Source organism: Bos javanicus, chromosome 19 (genome assembly GCF_032452875.1).
Source record: "Bos javanicus breed banteng chromosome 19, ARS-OSU_banteng_1.0, whole genome shotgun sequence".
NCBI classification, from domain to species: domain Eukaryota; kingdom Metazoa; phylum Chordata; class Mammalia; order Artiodactyla; family Bovidae; genus Bos; species Bos javanicus.
In genome coordinates this window covers 58,384,083-58,405,632 of record NC_083886.1, presented here as the reverse complement: position 1 = coordinate 58,405,632, position 21,550 = coordinate 58,384,083, and the positions used below count along the sequence as shown (strand labels likewise).

Genomic DNA, 21,550 nt, shown 5'->3' with positions numbered 1-21,550 from the left:
GAACTCTGCTCAGCATACTATAATAACCTATATGGGAAAAGGATCTGAAAATGAATACATGTATGTGTGTAACTGAATCACTTTGCTGTACGCCTGAAACTAACACAACATTGTAATTAATAAACCTTTTTTGAAAGAATTTAAAAACCAAAACATGGAAATAAAAAATTAAGTAATGAACACTCATGCAAAATCAAAATGTGAAATTATGCTTTGGAAAGTTTGCTTGATTTTGGTGGGGGGGTGGAAATTGATCATTTACTGGTCTTTTTCCTGTAGTAAAGAGTATAGGGATAAACCTCACCTCTCCCCAACTACCTTTCCCACGAGTCAAAAGGTAAACAAACTGCATGTGTGTGTGTTCAGTCGCTCAGTCGTGTCTGACTCCTTGCAGCCCTCTGAACTGCAGCCCACCAGGCTCCCCTTTCCATGGGATTTCCCAGGCAAGAATACTGGAGTGGGTTGCCATTTTCTTCTCCAGGGGATCTTCCTGACCCAGGGATCGAACCCGCATCTCCTAAATGGGCAGGCAGATTCTTTACCGCTGCGGTACCCGGGAAGCCCAAGCAAACTGGCCAGAAGCATATCATAAGTGACGGTGTCAAGACCCGAACCCAGATTCCTCTGGCACAACAGCCCAAGTATCTCCTCACCATATGGTGACTCTGAAGGCGAAAGAGCCAGGGGCCAGCAAGAGGGAGAAGCACAGTCATCAGAGCCAGGAAGCAGAAGGGGAGGTTTGTTGGTCACCATCAGATCAGATCAGTCGCTCAGTTGTGTCCGACTCTTTGCGACCCCATGAATCGCAGCACGCCAGGCCTCCCTGTCCATCACCAACTCCCAGAGTTCACTCAGACTCACATCCATTGAGTCAGTGATGCCATCCAGCCATCTCATCCTCTGTCGTCCCCTTCTCCTCTTGCCCCCAATCCCTCCCAGCATCAAAGTCTTTTCCAATGAGTCAACTCTTCACATGAGGTGGCCAAAGTACTGGAGTTTCAGCTTTAGCATCATTCCTTCCAAAGAAATCCCAGGGCTGATCTCCTTCAGAATGGACTGGTTGGATCTCCTTGCTGTCCAAGGGACTCTCAAGAGTCTTCTCCAACACCACACTTCAAAAGCATCAATTCTTCAGTGCTCAGCCTTCTTCACAGTCCAACTCTCACATCCATACACGACCACAGGAAAAACCATAGCCTTGACTAGACGAACCTTTGTTGGCCACCATGGTAACCTCAATCGAGAAACCTGATCTGGACTGTTTCCTACACCTTCTCCACCCACCAAGATCTCTCCCTTCTCACTAACTTCCCCAGGGAACCTTCCTTTCCAGAAAAACATTTCTTGAGCCGAAAGCAGTTTCTGCCGGCTCCTGGCTGTGCTGATTGGTTGGAAGAATCAACACGGGCAACGGCAACAGTAATTCAGGAAATGCATCTGGTTTTCTTAGGGGTTCCTGTTGTGATGGTTAATTTTATGCATCAACCCGCCTGGTCACAGAGCGCCCAGATTAAACAATTCTGGAGGTGTGTGTGAGGACGTTTCCCGGTGAGATTAGCGTGGGCGGGGTGGACTCAGTGAAGCAGGTTGCCCCTGCCCAATGTAGGCTGTTGTTCTAGTTCAGTCCCTAAGTTGTGTCCAGCTCTTTGCGACACCATGGACTGTAGCACGCCAGGCTCCTCTGTCCTTCACTATCTCCCAGAGTTTGCTCAGATTCATGTCCCACTGACGTGGTGAGGCCATCCAACCATCTCATCCTCTGCCACCTCCTTCTTCTTTTGCCTCCAATCTTTTCCAGCATCAGGATCTTTTCCAATGAGTAGGCTCTTCACATCAGATGACCAAAGTATTGGAGCTTCAGTGTCAGCATCAGTTCTTCCAGTGAATATTCAGAGTTGACTTCCTTTAGGATTGACTGATTGGATCTCGTTTGATCTCCCAGGGTAGGCGGGCATCCTTTAGTCGGTCCGATGAAGTTAGCCTGACAGGTGGAGGAACAAGGTATTCAGCCCTTCCTGCCTGGTTGCTTCCTATCCTTGGCACTTCTGTTTCTCAAACTTTTGACCTTGGCGTGAACTATACAGACAGCAGACGGTGGTATTCCCAGGTGAGCCAGTTCCTTATAATACATCTCTTCATATGCAAACATCCATTGTTCTGTTTCTCTAGAGAGTGTTGACCAACATAGGTGTGTATCTGGCCCTGTGGGAATTTCCTTCTTCAACTCTCAAGTCTGCACATGAAGACCTAACTCAGAAAGATTTCCTTGGAGGACTTGACAACAGGGATCCCAAACCTCTGTGAGGGAAATAAAGCTGATACTCCTGATCCACTCCCCTTCAAAGAGCAATTACGTGGCTTTAAGCTCAGGCGGTAAAGAATCCACCTGCAATGTGGGAGACCTGGGTTCGATCCCTGGTTTGGGAAGATCCCCTGGAGGAGGGCATGGCAACTCTCCTATGGAGTGACATTCCCACCCCCTCCACAGACACTCCCCGGAGCTGATGAACTGTTGTGTTTCAGTGGGCTCCTAGAGAAACATGTAGAGCAAAAAGCCTAAAGTGTCAAGTGGAGCATTAAATAGCATAGGAACCAACCACAGAGTTAATTTGATAGGGACAGAGTAAAGGGACAAAGTAGGTGATTAAATAGTCACCCCACTAGGGATTGTAAGTAGAAAATAAATGGGTGTGGGGGCAGGGGTGAAAGTGAAAGTCGCTCAGTCGTGTCCAACTCTTTGCGACCCCATGGACTATACAGTCCATGGAATTCTCCAGGTCAGAATACTGGAGTCAGTAGCCTTTCCCTTCTCCAGGGGATCTTCCCAACCGCAGGGTTCGAACCTAGGTCTCCCACATTGCAGGGGGATTCTTTACCAGCTGAGCTACAAGTCTTGTAATTTCATGATTACTCATGAAAACAGGTTTGCTTAACCACAAAACCAAGCAAGCTTGCTTAGCAACAAAACCTCCCAAAAATAAAACGATGGTGGCATGACCACATCCTGTCCAGTGAGCTCAGTAATTAATGATCTCTGCACACATAAAAAAACAATAATTTGTGGACCTAGCTTGACCATGTAGGGACAAGAAAATTCCACTACTCAACCTGGAGGAGCTGATGATGGAAGCACCACGTCTATGCAAGGAAGACAAAGTTCTCCTCCCCCTCCCTTTTCCTTTGATTATAAAACTGTAGCCCAGTTAAGTTCTCAGGCGTGGTATCTCTCAGCCACCCTTTTGTAAACCTCACAAGCATCCTATTCTAATAAATGATTTCTTATCTACCACTTTGCCCTCACTGAATTCTTTGCACTGAGACATAAAGGACTGTGGTACAGAGCTCTTTGGAGCCCGCTGGACGAAGCGCGGCCGAGAGGAGCTACCCCAAGTCCAAGGTCAAGGGCAGCGGCCGAGAGTGCCAGGCTGTGACGGCGCAGGAATGGCCAAGATGAGCTACACCGCATCCGAGGTCAGGGGGGGCAACGAGAGGAGTTACCCCGCGTTCGAGACCAGGGTCGGTGGCCGGGAGGACCAACCCCACGTCCAAGGAGCCGTGGCTGCGCGGGTGCAGGAGGGCCTAGAGGAGCTATTCCACATTGAAGGTAAGAAGGGCGGCGGTGAGGAGATACCCCTCGTCCAAGGTAAGGAGCAGTGGCTGTGCTTTGCTGGAGCAGCCGTGAAGAGATACCCCACGCCTAAGGTAAGAGAAACCCAAGTAAGACGGTAGGTGTTGCAAGAGGGCGTCAGAGGGCAGACACACTGAAACCATACTCACAGAAAACTTGTCAATCTAATCACACTAGGACCACAGCCTTGTCTAACTCAACGAAACTAAGCCATGCCCGTGGGGCCCCCAAGACAGGGGGGTCATGGTGGAGAGATCTGACAGAATGTGGTCCACTGGAGAAGGGAATGGCAAACCACTTCAGTAGTCATGCCTTGAGAACCCCATGAACAGTATGAAAAGGCAAAATGATAGGATACTGAAAAAGGAACTCCCCAGGTCAGTAGGTGCCCAATATGCTACTGGAGATCAGTGGAGAAATAACTCCAGAAAGAATTAAGGGATGGAGCCAAAGCAAGAAGAATACCCAGCTGTGGACGTGACTGGTGATAGAAGTAAGGTCCGATGCTGTAAAGAGCAATATTGCATAGGAACCTGGAATGTCAGGTCCATGAATCAAGGCAAATTGGAAGTGGTCAAACAGGAGATGGCAAGAGTGAATGTCGACATTCTAGGAATCAGTGAACTGAAATGGACTGGAATGGGTGAATTTAACTCAGATGACCATTATATCTACTACTGTGGGCAGGAATCCCTCAGAAGAAATGGAGTAGCCATCATGGTCAACAAAAGAGCCCAAAATGCAGTACTTGGATGCAATCTCAAAAACGACAGAATGATCTCTGTTCGTTTCCAAGGCAAACCATTCAATATCATAGTAATCCAAGGCTATGCCCCAACCAGTAAGGCTGAAGAAGCTGAAGTTGAACAGTTCTATGAAGACCTACAAGACCTTTTAGAACTAACACCCAAAAAAGATGTCCTTTTCATTATAGGAGACTGTAATGCAAAAGTAGGAAGTCAAGAAACACCTGGAGGAACAGGCAAATTTGGCCTTGGAATACGGAATGAAGCAGGGCAAAGCCTAATAGAGTTTTGCCAAGAAAATGCACTGGTCATAACAAACACCCTCTTCCAACAACACAAGAGAAGACTCTATACATGGACATCACCAGATGGTCAACACCGAAATCAGATTGATTATATTCTTTGCAGCCAAAGATGGAGAAGCTCTATACAGTCAGCAAAAACAAGACCAGGAGCTGAGTGTGGCTCAGATTGTGAACTCTTTATTGCCAAATTCAGACTTAAATTGAAGAAAGTAGGGAAAACCACTAGACCATTCAGGTATGACCTAAATCAAATCCCTTATGATTATACAGTGGAAGTGAGAAATAGATTTAAGGGCCTAGATCTGATAGATAGAGTGCCTGATGAACTATGGACTGAGGTTCGTGACACTGTACAGGAGACAGGGATCAAGACCATCCCCATGGAAAAGAAATGCAAAAAAGCAGTGTGGCTGTCTGGGGAGGCCCTACAAATAGCTGTGAAAAGAAGAGAAGTGAAAAGCAAAGGAGAAAAGAAAAGATATAAGCATCTGAATGCAGAATTCCAAAGAATAGCAGGAAGAGATAAGAAAGCCTTCCTCAGCGATCAATGCAAAGAAATAGAGGAAAACAACAGAATGGGAAAGACTAGAAATCTCTTCAAGAAAATTAGAGATACCAAGGGAACATTTCATGCAAAGATGGGCTCGATAAAGGACAGAAATGGTATGGACCTAACAGAAGCAGAAGATATTAAGAGATGGCAAGAATACACAGAAGAACTGTACAAAAAGATCTTCATGACCCAGATAATCACGATGGTGTGATCACTGACCTAGAGCCAGACATTCTGGAATGTGAAGTCAAGTGGGCCTTAGAAAGCATCACTACGAACAAAGCTAGTGGAGGTGATGGAATTCCAGTTGCACTATTTCAAATCCTGAAAGATGATGCTGTGAAAGTGCTGCACTAATATGCCGGCAAATTTGGAAAACTCAGCAGTGGCCACAGGACTGGAAAAGGTCAGTTTTCATTCCAATCCCAAAGAAAGGCAATGCCAAAGAAAGCTCAAACTACCACACAATTGCACTCATCTCACATGCTAGTAAAGTAATGCTCAAAATTCTCCAAGCCAGGCTCCAGCAATACGTGAACTGTGAACTTCCTGATGTTCAAGCTGGTTTTAGAAAAGGCAGAGGGACCAGAGATCAAATTGCCAACATCCGCTGGATCATGGAAAAAGCAAGGGAGTTCCAGAAAAACATCTATTTCTGCTTTATTGACTATGCCAAAGCCTTTGACTGTGTGGATCACAATAACCTGTCGAAAATTCTGAAAGAGATGGGAATACCAGACCGCCTGACCTGCCTCTTCAGAAATTTGTATGCAGGTCAGGAAGCAACAGTTAGAACTGAACATGGAACAACAGACTGGTTCCAAATAGGAAAAGGAGTTCGTCAAGACTGTATATTGTCACCCTGCTTATTTAACTTATATGCAGAATACATCATGAGAAACGCTGGGCTGGAAGAAGCACAAGCTGGAATCAAGATTGCCGGGAGAAATATACATAACCTCAGATGTGCAGATGACACCACCCTTATGGCAGAAAGTGAAGAGGAACTCAAAAGCCTCTTGAAGAAAGTGAAAATGGAGAGTGAAAAAGTTGGCTTAAAGCTCAACATTCAGAAAACTAAGATCATGGCATCTGGTCCCACCACTTCATGGGAAATAGATGGGGAAACTGTGGAAACAGTGTCAGACTATTTTTTTGGTCTCCAAAATCACTGCAGATGGTGACTGCAGCCATGAAATTAAAAGACGCTTACTCCTTGGAAGAAAAGTTATGACTAACCTAGATAGCGTATTCAAAAGCAGAGACATTACTTTGCCAACAAAAGTTCGTCTAGTCAAGGCTATGGTTTTTCCTGTGGTCATGTATGGATGTGAGAGTTGGACTGTGAAGAAGGCTAAGCGCCGAAGAATTGATGCTTTTGAAGTGTGGTGTTGGAGAAGACTCTTGAGAGTCCCTTGGACTGCAAGGAGGTCCAACCAGTCCATTCTGAAGGAGATCAGCCCTGGGATTTCTTTGGAAGGAATGATGTTAAAGCTGAAACTCCAGTACTTTGTCCACCTCATGCGAAGAGTTGACTCATTGGAAAAGACTCTGATGCTGGGAAGGATTGGGGGCAGGAGGAGAAGGGGACGACAGAGGATGAGATGGCTGGATGGCATCACTGACTCGATGGACGTGAGTCTGGGTGAACTCTGGGAGTTGGTGATGGACAGGGAGGCCTGGCATGCTGTGATTCATGGGGTCACAAAGAGTCGGACACGACTGAGCGACTGAACTGAACTGAACTTCACTAGGGAAAACTATAATTAATAAAAAGTTGTGTGCTTAATCGCTCAGTTATGTCTGACTCTTTGAGACCCCATGGACTGCAGCCTGCCAGGCTCCTCTGTCCATGGCAATTCTCTAGGCAAGAATACTGGATCGGGTTGCTATGCCCTTCTCCAGAGGATCTTCCCAACCCAGGGATCAAACCCAGATCTCCCACATTGCAGGTGGATTCTTTACTGACTGAGCTTAAAGACAAGTAATTACCTGTCTTTGAAGGGGAGTGGATCAGGAGTATGAGTTTTATTTCCCTCTGGGTTTCAGGGTCTCTCTAAGTTCCACAGAAACCTGGAGAATAAGGTAGATACTTTATAAAATCAGTTCAGTTCAGTCACTCAGTCGTGTCCGACTCTTTGCAACCCCATGAATCACAGCACGCCAGGCCTCCCTGTCCATCACCAACTCCCAGGGTTCACTCAAACTCATGTCCATCAAGTCGGTGATGCCACCCAGCCATCTCATCCTCTGTCGTCCCCTTCTCCTCCTGCCCCCAATCCCTCCCAACATAAGGGTCTTTTCCAATGAGTCAACTCTTTGCATGAGGTGGCCAAAGTATTGGAGTTTCAGCTTCAGCATCAGTCCTTCCAAAGAACACCCAGGACTGATCTCTTTTAGGATGGACTGGTTGGACCTCCTTGCTGTCCAAGGGACTCTCAAGAGTCTTCTCCAACACCACAGTCAAAACCATCAATTCTTCGGCGCTCAGCCTTCTTCACAGTCCAACTCTCACATCCATACATGATCACAGGAAAAACCATAGCCTTGACTAGATGGACCTTTGTTGACAAAGTAATGTCTCTGCTTTTGAATATGCTTTCTAGGTTGGTCATAACTTTCCTTCCAAGGAGTAAGCGTCTTTTAATTTCATGGCTGCAGTCACCATCTGCAGTGATTTTGGAGTCCCAAAAAATAAAATCTGACCCTGTTTCCACTGTTTCCCCATCTATTTGCCATGAAGTGATGGGACCAGATGCCATGATCTTCGTTTTCTGAATGTTGAGCTTTAAGCCAACTTTTTCACTCACCTCTTTCACTTTCATCAAGAGACTCTTTAGTTCCTCTTTACTTTCTGCCATAAGGGTGGTGTCATCTGCACATCTGAGGTTATGTATATTTCTCCCGGCAATCTTGATTCCAGCTTGTGCTTCTTCCAGCCCAGCGTTTCTCATGATGTATTCTGCATAGAAGTTAAATAAGCAGGGTGACAATATACAGGCTTGATGTACTCCTTTTCCTATTTGGAACCAGTCTGTTGTTCCATGTTCAGTTCTAACTGTTGCTTCCTGACCTGCATATAGGTTTCTGAAGAGGCAGGTCAGGTGGTCTGGTATTCCCATCTCTTTCAGAATTTTCCAGTTTATTGTGATCCACACAGTCAAAGGCTTTTATTCAAAGCCTTTTATTTTTTGAAGCGCTTAGAGTCTCAAAAAAAGGAGCGATGCCAAAAGAAGATTATAAAAATTGCAGTGTATTTTAAATGCGCCAAGTTCACAAACTGACTTTCTGTTAACTTTCTGTTACTTTCTGTTACATAAAGTAGAATTAACTGGCTATAAAATGACTACTGGATTAAAACTTAATTTGCTGAGGCAAGTTCATGTGCCCGACACACAGTGAGGCCAAACAAACTGGAAAGTCAGAGTCCAGAGGAAAGGAAGTTTCATTGCAAGAAGAGGAGGCCTAGAAAGCCTTGGGCTCCCTGAAAGACTTCAGCAAAGCATTTTTAAAAGCCAGGTTGGCGGGGGGTGGCGGGTGTGTGGTCTCCGGGTCCCCCATGTTCCTCTGATCGGCTGGTGAGGGGGAGCAGGGGGTGTCACAGGGGTTCCATCCACCAGTACTGAGGCTCCAGGAGGCCTGGGGCCTGGTGCTCATGGTCTTCAAGTAGTCAACATCTTCCCTTTGGTGGGGGGTTTCCACCTCTGCAAAACAGCTCAGGAAATGTGCATCACATACTATTACCTAGGTACTTCAGAGAGGAGCTAAAGCAGGGGATAAGGGGGAAGGCCTGACCACCCCACACACAGCCCCACCCTGGGAAGGCCCCATAGGGCCCTGCTCATTTATATATCTACTGGTGGTTTGATAGGAATAGCAGCTTCTCTCACTCATGGGCGATACAAGGAAACACTGACAGTCGTCACCACTTCGAGTTCCAAGCGAGTAGACACGTCCAGCCGGAGAAGGCAATGGCACCCCACTCCAGTACTCTTGCCTGGAAAATCCCATGGACGGAGGAGCCTGGTGGGCTGCAGTCCAAGGGGTCGCCAAGAGTCGGACATGACTGAGCGACTTCACTCTCACTTTTCACTTTCATGCATTGGAGAAGGAAATGGCAACCCACTCCAGTGTTCTTGCCTGGAGAATCCCAGGGACGGGGGAGCCTGGTGGGCTGCCATCTATGGGGTCGCACAGAGTCGGACACGACTGAAGCGACTTAGCAGCAACAGCAGCAGCAGCAGACACGTCCAGCAGGGGGCGCTGGGTCTCTCCACTCCTCCCAGAGAGAGAGAAATCCCGAAGAGCAGTTAGGGAGCTGCTGCTCAGGGAAGCTGAAGATCCGACCCCTGGATGTCTGGGTCCTTGTCTGGTCGGTCCCAGGGTGGGAAGGTGACCCCTACTCAGACAGCTCAGGCTGGCGAGAGGGAAGGGGCTGTAGGACTCAGCCTGGAGAGGAATGGCTGTCAAGATGCAACGGGTCTTGTTCTGATACTCACGGTGGCCAGGATCAGATTCAGCAGCTGAGAGGCAATCCGGTTAGAGTAGAATTGTTCATATGTCCTTGAAGGAGTGAAGCTCTGCAAGAGGCCACTAGCACCATCTGGTGGTGGGCTGAAGAACTGCCACAAGTGTGCCCTGGTGTGTGCCGACTTGCCTCAGTCGTGTCCGACTCTGCGACCCCATGGACTATAGCCCACCAGGCTCCACTGTCCATGGGATTCTCCAGACAAGAATACTGGACTGGATTACCGTGCCCTCCTCCAGGGGATCTTCCCGATCCAGGGATCAAACCTTCATCTCTTACGTCTCCTGCATTGCAGGCGGGTTCTTTACCACTAGCACCACCTGGGAAACCCGAGTGGTTGCCTTCTATTTTCGCCCTTGAGGTCAGGAAATAGAGACGCCACATCCACCCAGCACGGTTTCCGGATGACCTGGGGCTCGGACACGGGGGATGGGTCCCAACGAGGTAAACTGCACCTCTACCCGAGCTCCCACTTCCCAGAGAGCAAGAGGCTGTGTTGCATGGAGACTGTTTTTGATGCTGGCTGACTTAGAGGAGATCACCCGGCTGGAGAGAGAGGGTTGTCACAGCCCCTGCTCCTTCTCGACCCAGGCCTTTGCCTCTGTCCTGCCCGTCCACCTCCCCCCTCCCCCAGCAAGCTGGAGGCTCTCATCCGAGAGGTCGTCTCTGCCCTCCTGTCGCCCCATCCTCTGAATTCTGGTCTGTTTTTTTCTCTGTAAGGCTTTTTTTTTTTTTTTATGTGAACCATTTTTAAAGTGCTTATTGAATTTGTTACAACATTGCTTCTGTTGTTTATGTTTTGGTTTTTTGGCCATGAGGCATGTGGAATCTTAGCTCCCTGACCAGGGATCAAACCCTCACTCCCTGTATTGGAAGGCAAAGTCTTAACCACTGGATCACCAGAGAAGTCCCCACAATGCTTATTATAAACCAGTGTTATATCTTTATTTTTTTTTTTAAACTCCCATTAGAATATAAACCCATGTTTTAATGATTGCTCTCTCTCCGACACCTAGAAACATGCCAGGCTCTTTGTATTTGGTGAGTGAATGAAGAAATGACGAGTTGAGAATCTACGCCTGGGGGAAAGGAACGCAGATGGGCGAGATGGCAGAAAATCAGGCCCTGGGGTCCCCTGACGAGCGGTGGTGCTGTGCCTGGGACTCCCTCCTAGGGAATGAGGGGTTCTGGGTGCCCTTGTGAAACGCTCTTCCCAGTTCTCCCCAGCCAAAAACCAGGCAGGTGAACATCATATAGACACTTGTATATGTGATATATTTCATTAAACTTTTTAAAGTTGGTTGTTTTTTTTTTTTTTTTAATCGAGTCTCTGGATATAAGGTGAAAAGCAACATGAAGTTCAAGGTCAGTTCTTCTCTAGTCTGAGCAGCTGTGTCTCTGGACAGGATATTGGTGGCGGGGCGGGGCTGCAGGTTGTCTTGGTCAGACTGGTTCTGTCTCCCCACAAACTGCCCACTGAGGCCTGTTGACCCAGAGGGCAGCACCGAGCATGCCCAGGAGCAGGGGCACCTTCAGGAAGACCAGGAGCAGGAAGTGGGCGCTGCCCAGCAGGGGCCTGTGGGAGGATGCGGTGACCGGTGGTAAGTTTCTGCTTCAACAGGAGGCCCAGGCCCCTCCCCCATCTTCCTCTGTGCTCAGGTTCCATGGCCTCAACACTCAAAATCAAGGTCCAGTCTGGTTGGTATTGAGGCTGCACTGGGTCTTAGTAGCGGTATGCGGGATCTTTAGTTGTGGCAAGTAGAATCCCTAGTTCCCTGAGCAGGGGTTTAATCTGGGTCGCCTGCATTGGGAGCGTGGAGTCTTAGCCACTGGACCACTGGGGAAGATCCCACTCACCCTCAACAACCGCGTGGGAGAGCATCTGTTCTGTTTAAATGGGTCCGCAGTCTCAACCACAACGACCTCAACTCCTCGCTCAGCCCATGGCCAGTTCTCTCACCTCCGGGTCCCAGGACCTGTCCTCACTCCAGCTCCTCACAAGTCCCATGTCCTCTTCCCATCCTGAGCCTCTGCTTAATCGCTCTGCCTCCCCGGCCCTCCGCCTGGCTCCCAGCCTAAGGCAGCCCTCCAGGGTCACCTCCAAGATTACACTGGGCTCCTGTGGCCAACCCTGTTGGTACCCCACCTCGTGCCCTCCTTGCCCACATGACCTCTTGGCTGCTTGGACAGTACTGAGCCCACCAGTGGTCTCCCACATCCTTGGCTTGAGGGCGATCTCTGGTTTTTGGGGTGTGCGTGGCTTCCTGCACCAAGCAGGCCAGACATGCTATAGAATCCCCTGCCTGGACACTCCTCCAGGCTCCTTCTTGGTGGGCTCTCCCACTTCTTCAGGTTTCTGCTCAAGTGTCACTTTTTCTGAGAGGCCGTCCCTCACCACTCTGTATGAAAACCGCCAGCCTCTCCATCTTCTCCCACCGTGAGGACCAGTGTGTGTGGACCACCACCCTGGCTTCCTCACTGCTCTGTGGGACCAACCCAGGGGATGCCCCACAGAGTCTCTCTGAGGGGGAGTGAGCCCCGTTGCTATGGTGACACCTCTTTCACTGGTGTCTGCTTCACTGGCGTTCCCTGCTTCCCTGTTCCCTCACCATTATTCCTGGGATCTACTCGCCAAAACGTGTCTTAGGATCGAGTTTGAAGAAACCTAAACCAAGACAATCTCTTGGTTATTTGTTTTCACTGAGCATCTTGGTAGCCTTCATTATGCCCGTCATCTTCCCAAACATCTCTCACCCTACCCTACACACCCGCTTCATTTGCCTCACAGTGATTGCCATTAACTGACATTTCCTCTATTATTTATCTATCATCTATCCAAGTATCTACCTCTCCATCTACCCCTATTATCTATCATATATCTATCCATCCCGTCACATATCTCCATCTCTACCAACTATCCTCTGTATGTATCTATCAATCATCCATCCATATCTATCTATATTCATCTATGTATGTATCATCCATCCATCCATCTATCCATCTGTCCATCCATCCACCCATCCATCCATCCATCTGTTCACCCATCCACCCATCCATCTATCCATCCACCCATCCATCCATCCATCCATCTGTCCACCCATCCATCCATCCATCTATCCGTCCACCCACCCACCCATCCATCCATCCATCCGTCTGTCTGTCCATCCGTCCATCCGTCCGTCCACCCATCCACCCATCCACCTATCCATCCATCCATCCACCCACCCATCCATCCACCCATCCACCCATCCATCCATCTATCTATCCATCGGTCCATCTGTCCATCCATCCATCCATCCATCTAGCCACATCTAGCTATCCTTCCTTTCACACATCTCTATCAATTGTCCTCTGTCTATTCCTATGTGTGTATGTATCTTTATATCTATCGATCATCCATATCTACCTACCTACCTATCATCTGTCTATCTTCTTATCCATCTTGCCATTGTCTAAAATCTACCCATTTGAAAGAAACTTCCATGAAAGCACAACCTTGCCCATTAGTTCATAGTCATATACCTAGCCTTTGGATCAGTTCCTGGCACACAGCAAGTAAATTAAATGTTTGTTGAGTGGTGACTCATTAAGGAAACCTGTATCTAGGAAGCCCTACCCTAGGCAAGAAGCTGTGAAGATGACAGAAGACACCAGGAGTCATGCACCTTACCCTTGCTGCTGGCTGAGCGATCCAGAAGTCCATGTAGAGCTGTTGCTACTGGAGGCTGTGATGGAGGGTGGAGTGAAGAACTGTGGAGGGTGAAGAACGGTGTCCTGTCCACGACTCTTCCCAGCCAGTTGCCTGTCACCTGCATGGTTCCCAGTCCACAGAGGAGAGGAAACTCACAGAAGGGACTGGACAGGTGTTCTGGGACCATCGCCTCCTCATGCTCAGACCCAGGTTTGACCAGCGTATAGGAGTATCTGCACCCAACTCCACCCCCACCTGTTCTGCGTCCAGGTGGAGACAACCAGGACCGGCGTCGCTGCCTCTAGCATTAAGCATTTTCCTTCTCCTCACCTCGTTGAAAACAGGAGTGCATGAAGGTCAGCACAAGAGTTGGACCTCAGGTCCCACCGCCTAGCCAGTGCATCCACATACCACCCCTCCCTCACCCTGGTTCAGAGTCCAGAAGGGAAAGGAGCAGAAGCAGAGGGAAGCTGAGGAGACAGAGAGGAAGCCAGACAGACAGAGACACAGCACTTATGCACAGCACAGACAATATGCACAGCATATTGAGTGCAGCACTTTCACAGCATCATCTTTTAGGATTTGAAATAGCTCCACAGGAATTCCATCACTTTCACTAGCTTTGTTCGTAGTGATGCTTCCTAAGGCCCAGACAGGGGCCAGAGGCTTGGGGGCTCCCTCTTGGGCTTTCCCTTGCCTACAAACCAATCCCCTTGGCCCCCAGCCCAGTTGCTGGTGCCTCCGGGAAACAGGTTTTCCCTGGGTCAGCACAGTGGTCAGAGGCTGAGGAAAGGCCCAGGAGAGGAGCTGGGGCTGGGGCTTGCCCTTCGGGATCATGCAGTCAGAGGGGTGAGCCTGGCAGGCTTGGCCGTCTCTGAGCCTGGGTCACTCAGGGCTCCTGGATGAGGATCTGGGTTGTTGAGAGGCCCCGGTTCTGACAGCGGAAGCCAGGGGAGAGTGACAAGAGAGTCTTCGGGAGTGGACCCCCCCACCCACACACACCTGTGCCCTGTGGGCACAGGGAGATGGCAAGAGCCTTTTAGTCCTGACGGATCCGGGATAACAGCGGGCCCTCCCCCGCCACCAGCCTCAGAATCCCCGAGGCCCACAGACGTTGTCAGGGCCTGGGCGGTGGCAGGAACCCGGGTGTCCCCCCCTCACTCTCACAGCCACTTACACACTCACACTCTCACACACCGGACACACTCACATGCACACGACGCACTTGGCCCTGAAGCTCTGACACACAAACACCAGGCCCAGTTCCTCTCCCCTGGGCTGAGATCTCCTGGGACACCCCGCAGAGCTGAGCTCAGATTCCTTCACCACCGGTACTAGAGAGAAGGAGGGTCTTACCTGCAGAGACAATCACTTGAACCTGGAAAAATGGATCAGGCAGGAAGCCGAGGAGTCCTTCTTCCTTCAGCATCGTTGCAACCCCACACCTGTATTTCCCTGCATCGTGTGCAGTGAGGCTTTCCAAGGTCACTGTGAAGGCGAGGTCCTCCGGATGGTCCGTGATGGACACCCGGCCGCTCTTCACCTCCACCTCGGGCCCGCTGGTCTGCAGAGTCCGCTGCCAAAGCGGGAAACATGGCTGTCTGCACCAATATTTGTGAAATTCGCTGTATTCCTCCTCGTAGCGACACTCCACGCTCAGGGAGTCCCCCACGGCGCCCGTCACGGTGCTGGGGCCACTCAGGGACAAAGAGCCTGGAAGACACAGTCCTTCTTGTCTTCATCCTAAAGAGCCTGGGCCAGGGGAGCCTGGGGGGGTCAGGTCCTCTGGGAGCCTGGAAGTCACCCTGAGGCCAGAGGAAGGAGGGATCAGAAGCCAAGGAGGCAGCTTGTTAACCCAGTGTAAAGGTCGGGTGAGAAACGGTTTTGGCAAAGTACCAAACTGCTGAAAAAGAATTGTGTGTGTAATATACTTGTGTGTGTGTGTGTATGTGTGTTAGTCGCTTCAGTTGTGTCTGACTCTTTGTGACTAACAAGCTATCATACTGACTAACAAACGTGTGAAGGAGGCCAGAACTCTATGACGACTGTTGTTGTTTAGTCCCTAAGTCGTGTCCAGCTCTTTGCACCCCCATGGACTATATAGCCCGCCAGGCTCCTCTGTCCCTGGAATTCTCTAGGCAAGAATACTGGAGTGGGTTGCCATTTCCTTCTCCAGGGCATCTTTCTGATCCAGGGATCAAACCCGGGTCTCTGTCATTGCAGGCAGGTTTTTTTACCATCTGAGCCAGCAGGGAAGCCCAAATAATCTACTTACTGATCACCTATCTGTCTGTCCATCCAGCCATCCTTCCCTCCCTCCCTTTCTCTTTCCTTCTCTCTCCCCATCCACCCATCCAACCAACCATTCAGGCAATATACTGTCACCCACAGATTGGGAGCCTTTTGCTTTTGTTTAATGTTCAAATTAACATAAAAAGTACATTTTTGCTCCTTCATTTAAAAAAACATTTTTGGCTGAGCTGCCCAGCTTGCAGCATCTTAGTCCTCCACCCCGCCCCAGGGATCGAAACCAGCAGGAAAAGTGCCGAGTCCTAACCACTGGAACACCAAGGAATTCCCACTTCTTCACTTTTAATATCTTGAATTTGGACACTTTATTTCCCAGCAAGTCCAAGTGGCCCACTGACCTATATTCTGCAACAGAACGCTGTCTACTCCTCCCACCAACATCCCCTAGTGCAGTGGTTCCCAAGCAGCAGCGATAGTCTCCGCGGGAGATACCCGGCAATGTCTGAAGACATTTTTGAGGATCACCATTGCGGGGCGGAGAAGGCAATGGCAACCCACTCCAGTACTCTTGCCTGGAAAATCCCATGGACGGAGGAGCCTGGTAGGCTGCCGTCCATGGGGTCGCGAAGAGTCGGACGCGACTGAGCGACTTCACTTTCATGCATTGGAGAAGGCAATGGCAACCCACTCCAGTGTTCTTGCCTGGAGAACCCCAGGGACGGTGGAGCCTGGTGGGCTGCCGTCTCTGGGGTTGCACAGAGTCGGACACGACTGAAGCGACTTAGTTTAGTTTAGTTTATTGCGGGGCGGGGGGAAGGGGGAGAGGGAGGGTGTAAATTGCTCCTGCCATCCAGTGGGCAGAGGCCAGGGATGCTGCTAAACATCTCTCAGGGCACAAGGCACCCTCACCACACAGAGCGATGCGCCCCCATGTCAGCAGTGCTGAGGTCCAGCAACCTTGCTGGAGGGGGCGAAATGCCCCAGCCGGAGGACCTCCATACTGAGGCTTGGGACTCAAGGCGAGCCGGGGGCAGCCTCGCGGAGCCGTCTCTGTGCATCTGCAGCTGTTCTGGGCTCAGGCTCTGGGGGCGCTGTTCTGTCCGATTCTGACCGAGAGGATAGGAGGGAGGGGAAGGGAAGAGGGGAGGAGGGGAAGGGAAGAGGGGAGGAGGGGAAGGGAAGAGGGGAGGAGGGGAAGGGAAGAGGGGAGGAGGGGAAGGGAAGAGGGGAGGAGGGGAAGGGAAGAGGGGAGGAGGGGAGGGACGGGGCGCGGGAGGAGGGCGACTTCGGGCCTGGACTCTTGACATTCGACTCTTTCAGTTGCCCGGGACCCACCCTTCAAGATCTGGGGCGCTGCTTCCTCAGATGCGGACGGGAAACGTGAGGGAACGTTCCAGAACCTCCCTGCCCTCTGATGCTCCTCCAGACCCTGACCCCGAGCCAGCGAGAGCGGCTCCCCCAGCCCCACCTAGAGCAAGCTCCCTGCCCCCACGGGCCTCAAAAAAAAACCTTGACTTTTTCTCTCAGACCAGGACTGACCATATTCCCAGCAGTCTTACTTTCCAGGGGCCCACAGAGCAGAAACACCCCCGCCCTGCCCCGCGCGCCCTCCAACCTGGGGCCAGCCCAGACCCCAAGAGAGGCACCAGGCCCACAGTGCGTCAGGGCCTCCATACAAAAAGGGGTATTCACTAGGGGACTTAGAAGTAACTGACATTGTACTATTAAAAAGACCGATGCCCTTGGATATAAAAGTATTTGGTTTGAATCTTGACTATGTCTTTTATATAGATGTGTGTGTGTGTGTGTGTGTGTGTGTGTGTGTGTGTACACATACATATTTATCTACTTATTTTGCTGTGCTGGGTCTTACTTGCAGCATACAGGATCTTTAGTTGCAGCATGTGGGATCTAGTTCGCTGACCAGGGATGGAACCCAGGCTCCCTTCATTGAGAGGGCACAGCCTTAGCCACTAGACCTCTGGAGAAGTCCATTGGCTTTGTGTGTCTTTATGAACTGATTTAGAATAAATTATCTGCACCTCTCTGAGTTTGCCTCTCTTTTTCTAAATGTATTTATTATTTTTATTTATTTAATACAATAAATAATATTACTGCAGATGGTGATTGCAGCCATGAAATTAAAAGACGCTTACTCCTTGGAAGAAAAGTTCTGACCAACCTAGATAGCATATTCAAAAGCAGAGACATTACTTTGCCAACAAAGGTTCGTCTATTCAAGGCTATGGTTTTTCCTGTGGTCATGTATGGATGTGAGAGTTGGACTGTGAAGAAAGCTGAGCGCTGAAGAATTGATGCTTTTGAACTGTGTTGTTGGAGAAGACTCTTGAGAGTCCCTTGGACTGCAAGGAGGTCCAACCAGTCCATTCTAAAGGAGATCAGCCCTGGGTGTTCTTTGGAAGGAATGATGCTAAAGCTGAAACTCCAGTACTTTGGCCACCTCATGTGAAGAGTTGACTCATTGGAAAAGACTCTGATGCTGGGAGGGATTGGGGGCAGGAGGAGAAGTGGACGACAAAGGATAAGATAGCTGGATGGCATCACCGACTCATTGGACATGAATTTGAGTGAACCCCAGGAGTTGGTGATGGACAGGGAGGCCTGGCGTGCTGCAATTCATGGGGTTGCAAAGAGTCAGACACGACTGAGCGACTGAACTGAACTGAATGCATAAATAATATAATTAATTTTATATAATTATTATTATTTTTTAATTTTTTACAATGTTGTGTTAGTTTCTGCTGTACAGCAACATGAATCCATTATATGTCTACATATATCTCCTCCTTTTCAGCCTCCCTTCCACACTACAGTCTCTTGTTTTAATAAGAATTAAGGATTGGATTAAGTAACAGGAGAAAATCTTGTCTAACTGATTTGTCCAATTAGTATTAGTTCTCTGCCCCCCCTGCCCTTCTCTCTGGCATATCAAGACGACATTCCTGATTTTAATCATGTTGGGGATAAAGACTCAAGTGGCCAGGTATAAACTTAGGGCTCAGTATGTACTGTCTGTGTGGGAAGCAAGCTTTACATCTCATACTCCTCCTTTCCCAGTGTGCAAATACACTGAACTGGGGTTTTTAGGGGCACATCACGCCCTCTGTTTCCTTATGCTTCTCCTTCCCATCAGCACCCTTTGCTCACACCATGCTCGCCCTGACTCGCCCGCATGAACTTCCCCATGTCAGGCCCAGCCCCGCTCACCTGGGACGCAGAGAAGCAGCAGAGCCACCAGCAGCCGCATGGCCCGGGCCCCCCGGTGATCTCTCCAGGCTCCTGCAGAGCCTGGAGCTTCCTCACCCAGTTCCACTCACTGTTTCCCTTTTCTGCTTTTCTTGGCACTTTTCTGCTTTTCTTGGAACGTTTCTGCTTCCTCTGTCAGCCTCCTAGAGCTGTTCTCAGTTGGTCAGAAAATGAGGGAAGCTGGGGCCTTGGGACATCAGATGATGCTGCTGAGAACTTGTTGAAAGTCATTCTCATGTAGCACATTTGAATGTGCGGTTCCAGTTTCTGTTCCTTGTGAAGATGATGCCCTTCCCATTCCTTGCCTGTGGTTGATGGGCCCATCCCCCCTTCTCTAAATCCGTATTGCCCAGACAGCCAGGCCAGTCTCGGTTAAATTCTATCTAGATTTTCTGAACAAGTCCTCCTCTTTGTCAAGAGAGTCCATTTCCTGTGGCTGGCATGGGCAGTCCCGTGTGATCAAGCATTGACTAAGCCTTGTCTGGGCACAGTCGGCTGTTTGCAGGGCCCAGTGCAAGATGAAAACATCCTCATTCTGGAAATATTAAGAATTTCAGGAGTGGTCTAGTGGCTAAGCCTCTGCACTCCCAATGCAGGGAGCCCAGGTTTGATCCCTGGTCAAGGAACTAGATCCCACATGCCACAGCTAAGACTGACGCAATGAAGGCTGAAGATCCTGAGTGCCACAACTAAGACCCAGTGCAGGCAAATAAATAAATAAATACTAAAAAAAAAAAAAAAAAGAATTTCAAGATGGCGGCAATGGAGTATCAACCAAGCATGTGGCCCTTCTAAGTGTGAAGCCTGATGATGCAACACCCGTGAGGCTGGCTCTGTCTTGGCCCTTGATGGCACAGATCAAGGGCATTGTGGAGGCCAGTGAGGCTGCCAAGGACGGGATGGAGGGAGATTAGTTGGACATGATGTCAGAGAGAAACTCAAGAGTGAAGTGGGGACCTTGGAGGGTTTTGAGCAGAGGAGTGGCATGATCCCATGTTTGTTTTCAAAGCATCGTTCTTGCTGTTAAGTGGGGAATGGGGGCCTCCCTGGTGGGCCAGTGGTTAAGACCTCGCCTTCCAATGCAGGTGGGTAGGTTCAATCTCTGGTTGGGGACGTGAGATACCACCTGTCTTGTGGCCAAAAACCCAAAACACAGAACAGAAACACTATTGTAACACATTCAGTAGAAACTTTAAAAACAGTCCAGATAAAAATATACATATATTTTTAATAAATGGAGAGTAGACCGTCCCCTCCCCAAGATTTAGACCATCTCCTCCCCAAGAAAAAGAAATGAAAAAAGGCAAAATGGTTGTCTGAGGAGGCCTTACAGATAGCTGAGAAAAGAAGAGAAGCTAAAGGCAAAGGATAAAAAGAAAGATAAACCCATTTGAATGCAGAATTCTAAAGAATAGCAAGGAGACATAAGAAGGCCTTCCTCAGTGATCAATGCAAAGAAAGAGAGGAAAACAATAGAATGGGAAAGACTAGAGATCTCTTCAAGAAAATTAGAGATACCAAGGGAACATTTCATCCAAAAATGAGCACAATAAAGGACAGAAATGGTGTGGACCTAACAGAAGCAGAAGATATTAAGAAGAGGTGGAAAGAATACACAGAAGAATTATACCAAAAAGATCTTCATGACCCAGATAACTACGATGGTGTGATCACTCATCTAGAGTCAGACATCCTGGAATGTGAAGTCAAGTGGGCCTTAGAAAGCATCACTATGAACAAAGCTAGTGGAGGTGATGGAATTCCAGTTGAGCTATTTCAAATCCTGAAAGATGATGCTGTGAAAGTGCTGCACTCAATATGCCAGCAAATCTGGAAAACTCAGCAGTGGCCACAGGACTGAAAAAGGTCAGTTTTCATTCCAATCCCAAAGAAAGGCAACACTAAAGAATGCTCAAACTACCATACAATTGCACTCATCTCACACGCTAGTAAAGTAATGCTCAAAATTCTCCAAGCCAGGCTTCATGAACCATGAACTTCCACATGTTCAAGCTGGTTTTAGAAAAGGCAGAGGGACCAGAGATCAAATTGCCAACATCTGCTGGATCATAAAAAAAGCAAGAGAGTTCCAGAAAAACATCTATTTCTACTTTATTGACTATGCCAAAACCTTTGACTGTGTGGATCACAACAAACTGTGGGTAATTCTGAAAGAGATGGGAATACCAGACCACCTGACATGCCTCTTGAGAAATCTGTATGCAGGTTAGGAAGCAACAGTTAGAATTAGACATGGAACGACAAACTGGTTCCAAACCAGGAAAGGAGTATGTCAAGGTTATGTATTGTCATCCTGCTTATTTAACTTATATGCAGAGAACATCATGCCAAATGCCAGGCTGGATGAAGCACAAGCTGGAATCAAGATTGCTGGGAGAAATATCAATAACCTCAGATATGCAGATGACACCACCCTTGTGGCAGAAAGCAAAGAAGAACTAAAGAGCCTCTTGATGAAAATTAAAGAGGGGGGTGAAAAAGTTGACTTAAAACTTAACATTCAGAAAACTAAGATCATGGCATCCAGTCTCATTCAGTTCAGTTCAGTTCAGTTGCTAAGT

General features: G+C 48.8%; 1 protein-coding gene across 1 annotated transcript; it reads right to left on the bottom strand.

Annotated features, from left to right (window-relative positions):
• Positions 1–10,680: 10,680 nt before the first annotated feature.
• LOC133232914 (protein CD300H-like) lies at positions 10,681–19,513 on the bottom strand. The gene is made up of 4 exons (XM_061392917.1): positions 18,930–19,513; positions 14,808–15,164; positions 13,431–13,569; positions 10,681–11,336 (listed from the first exon to the last, which is right to left on the bottom strand). The coding sequence occupies exons 1-4, from the start codon at positions 18,967–18,969 to the stop codon at positions 11,204–11,206; spliced, it is 669 nt and encodes a 222-aa protein (XP_061248901.1). The 5' UTR covers positions 18,970–19,513; the 3' UTR covers positions 10,681–11,203.
• Between the last annotated feature and the right edge of the window lie 2,037 nt (positions 19,514–21,550).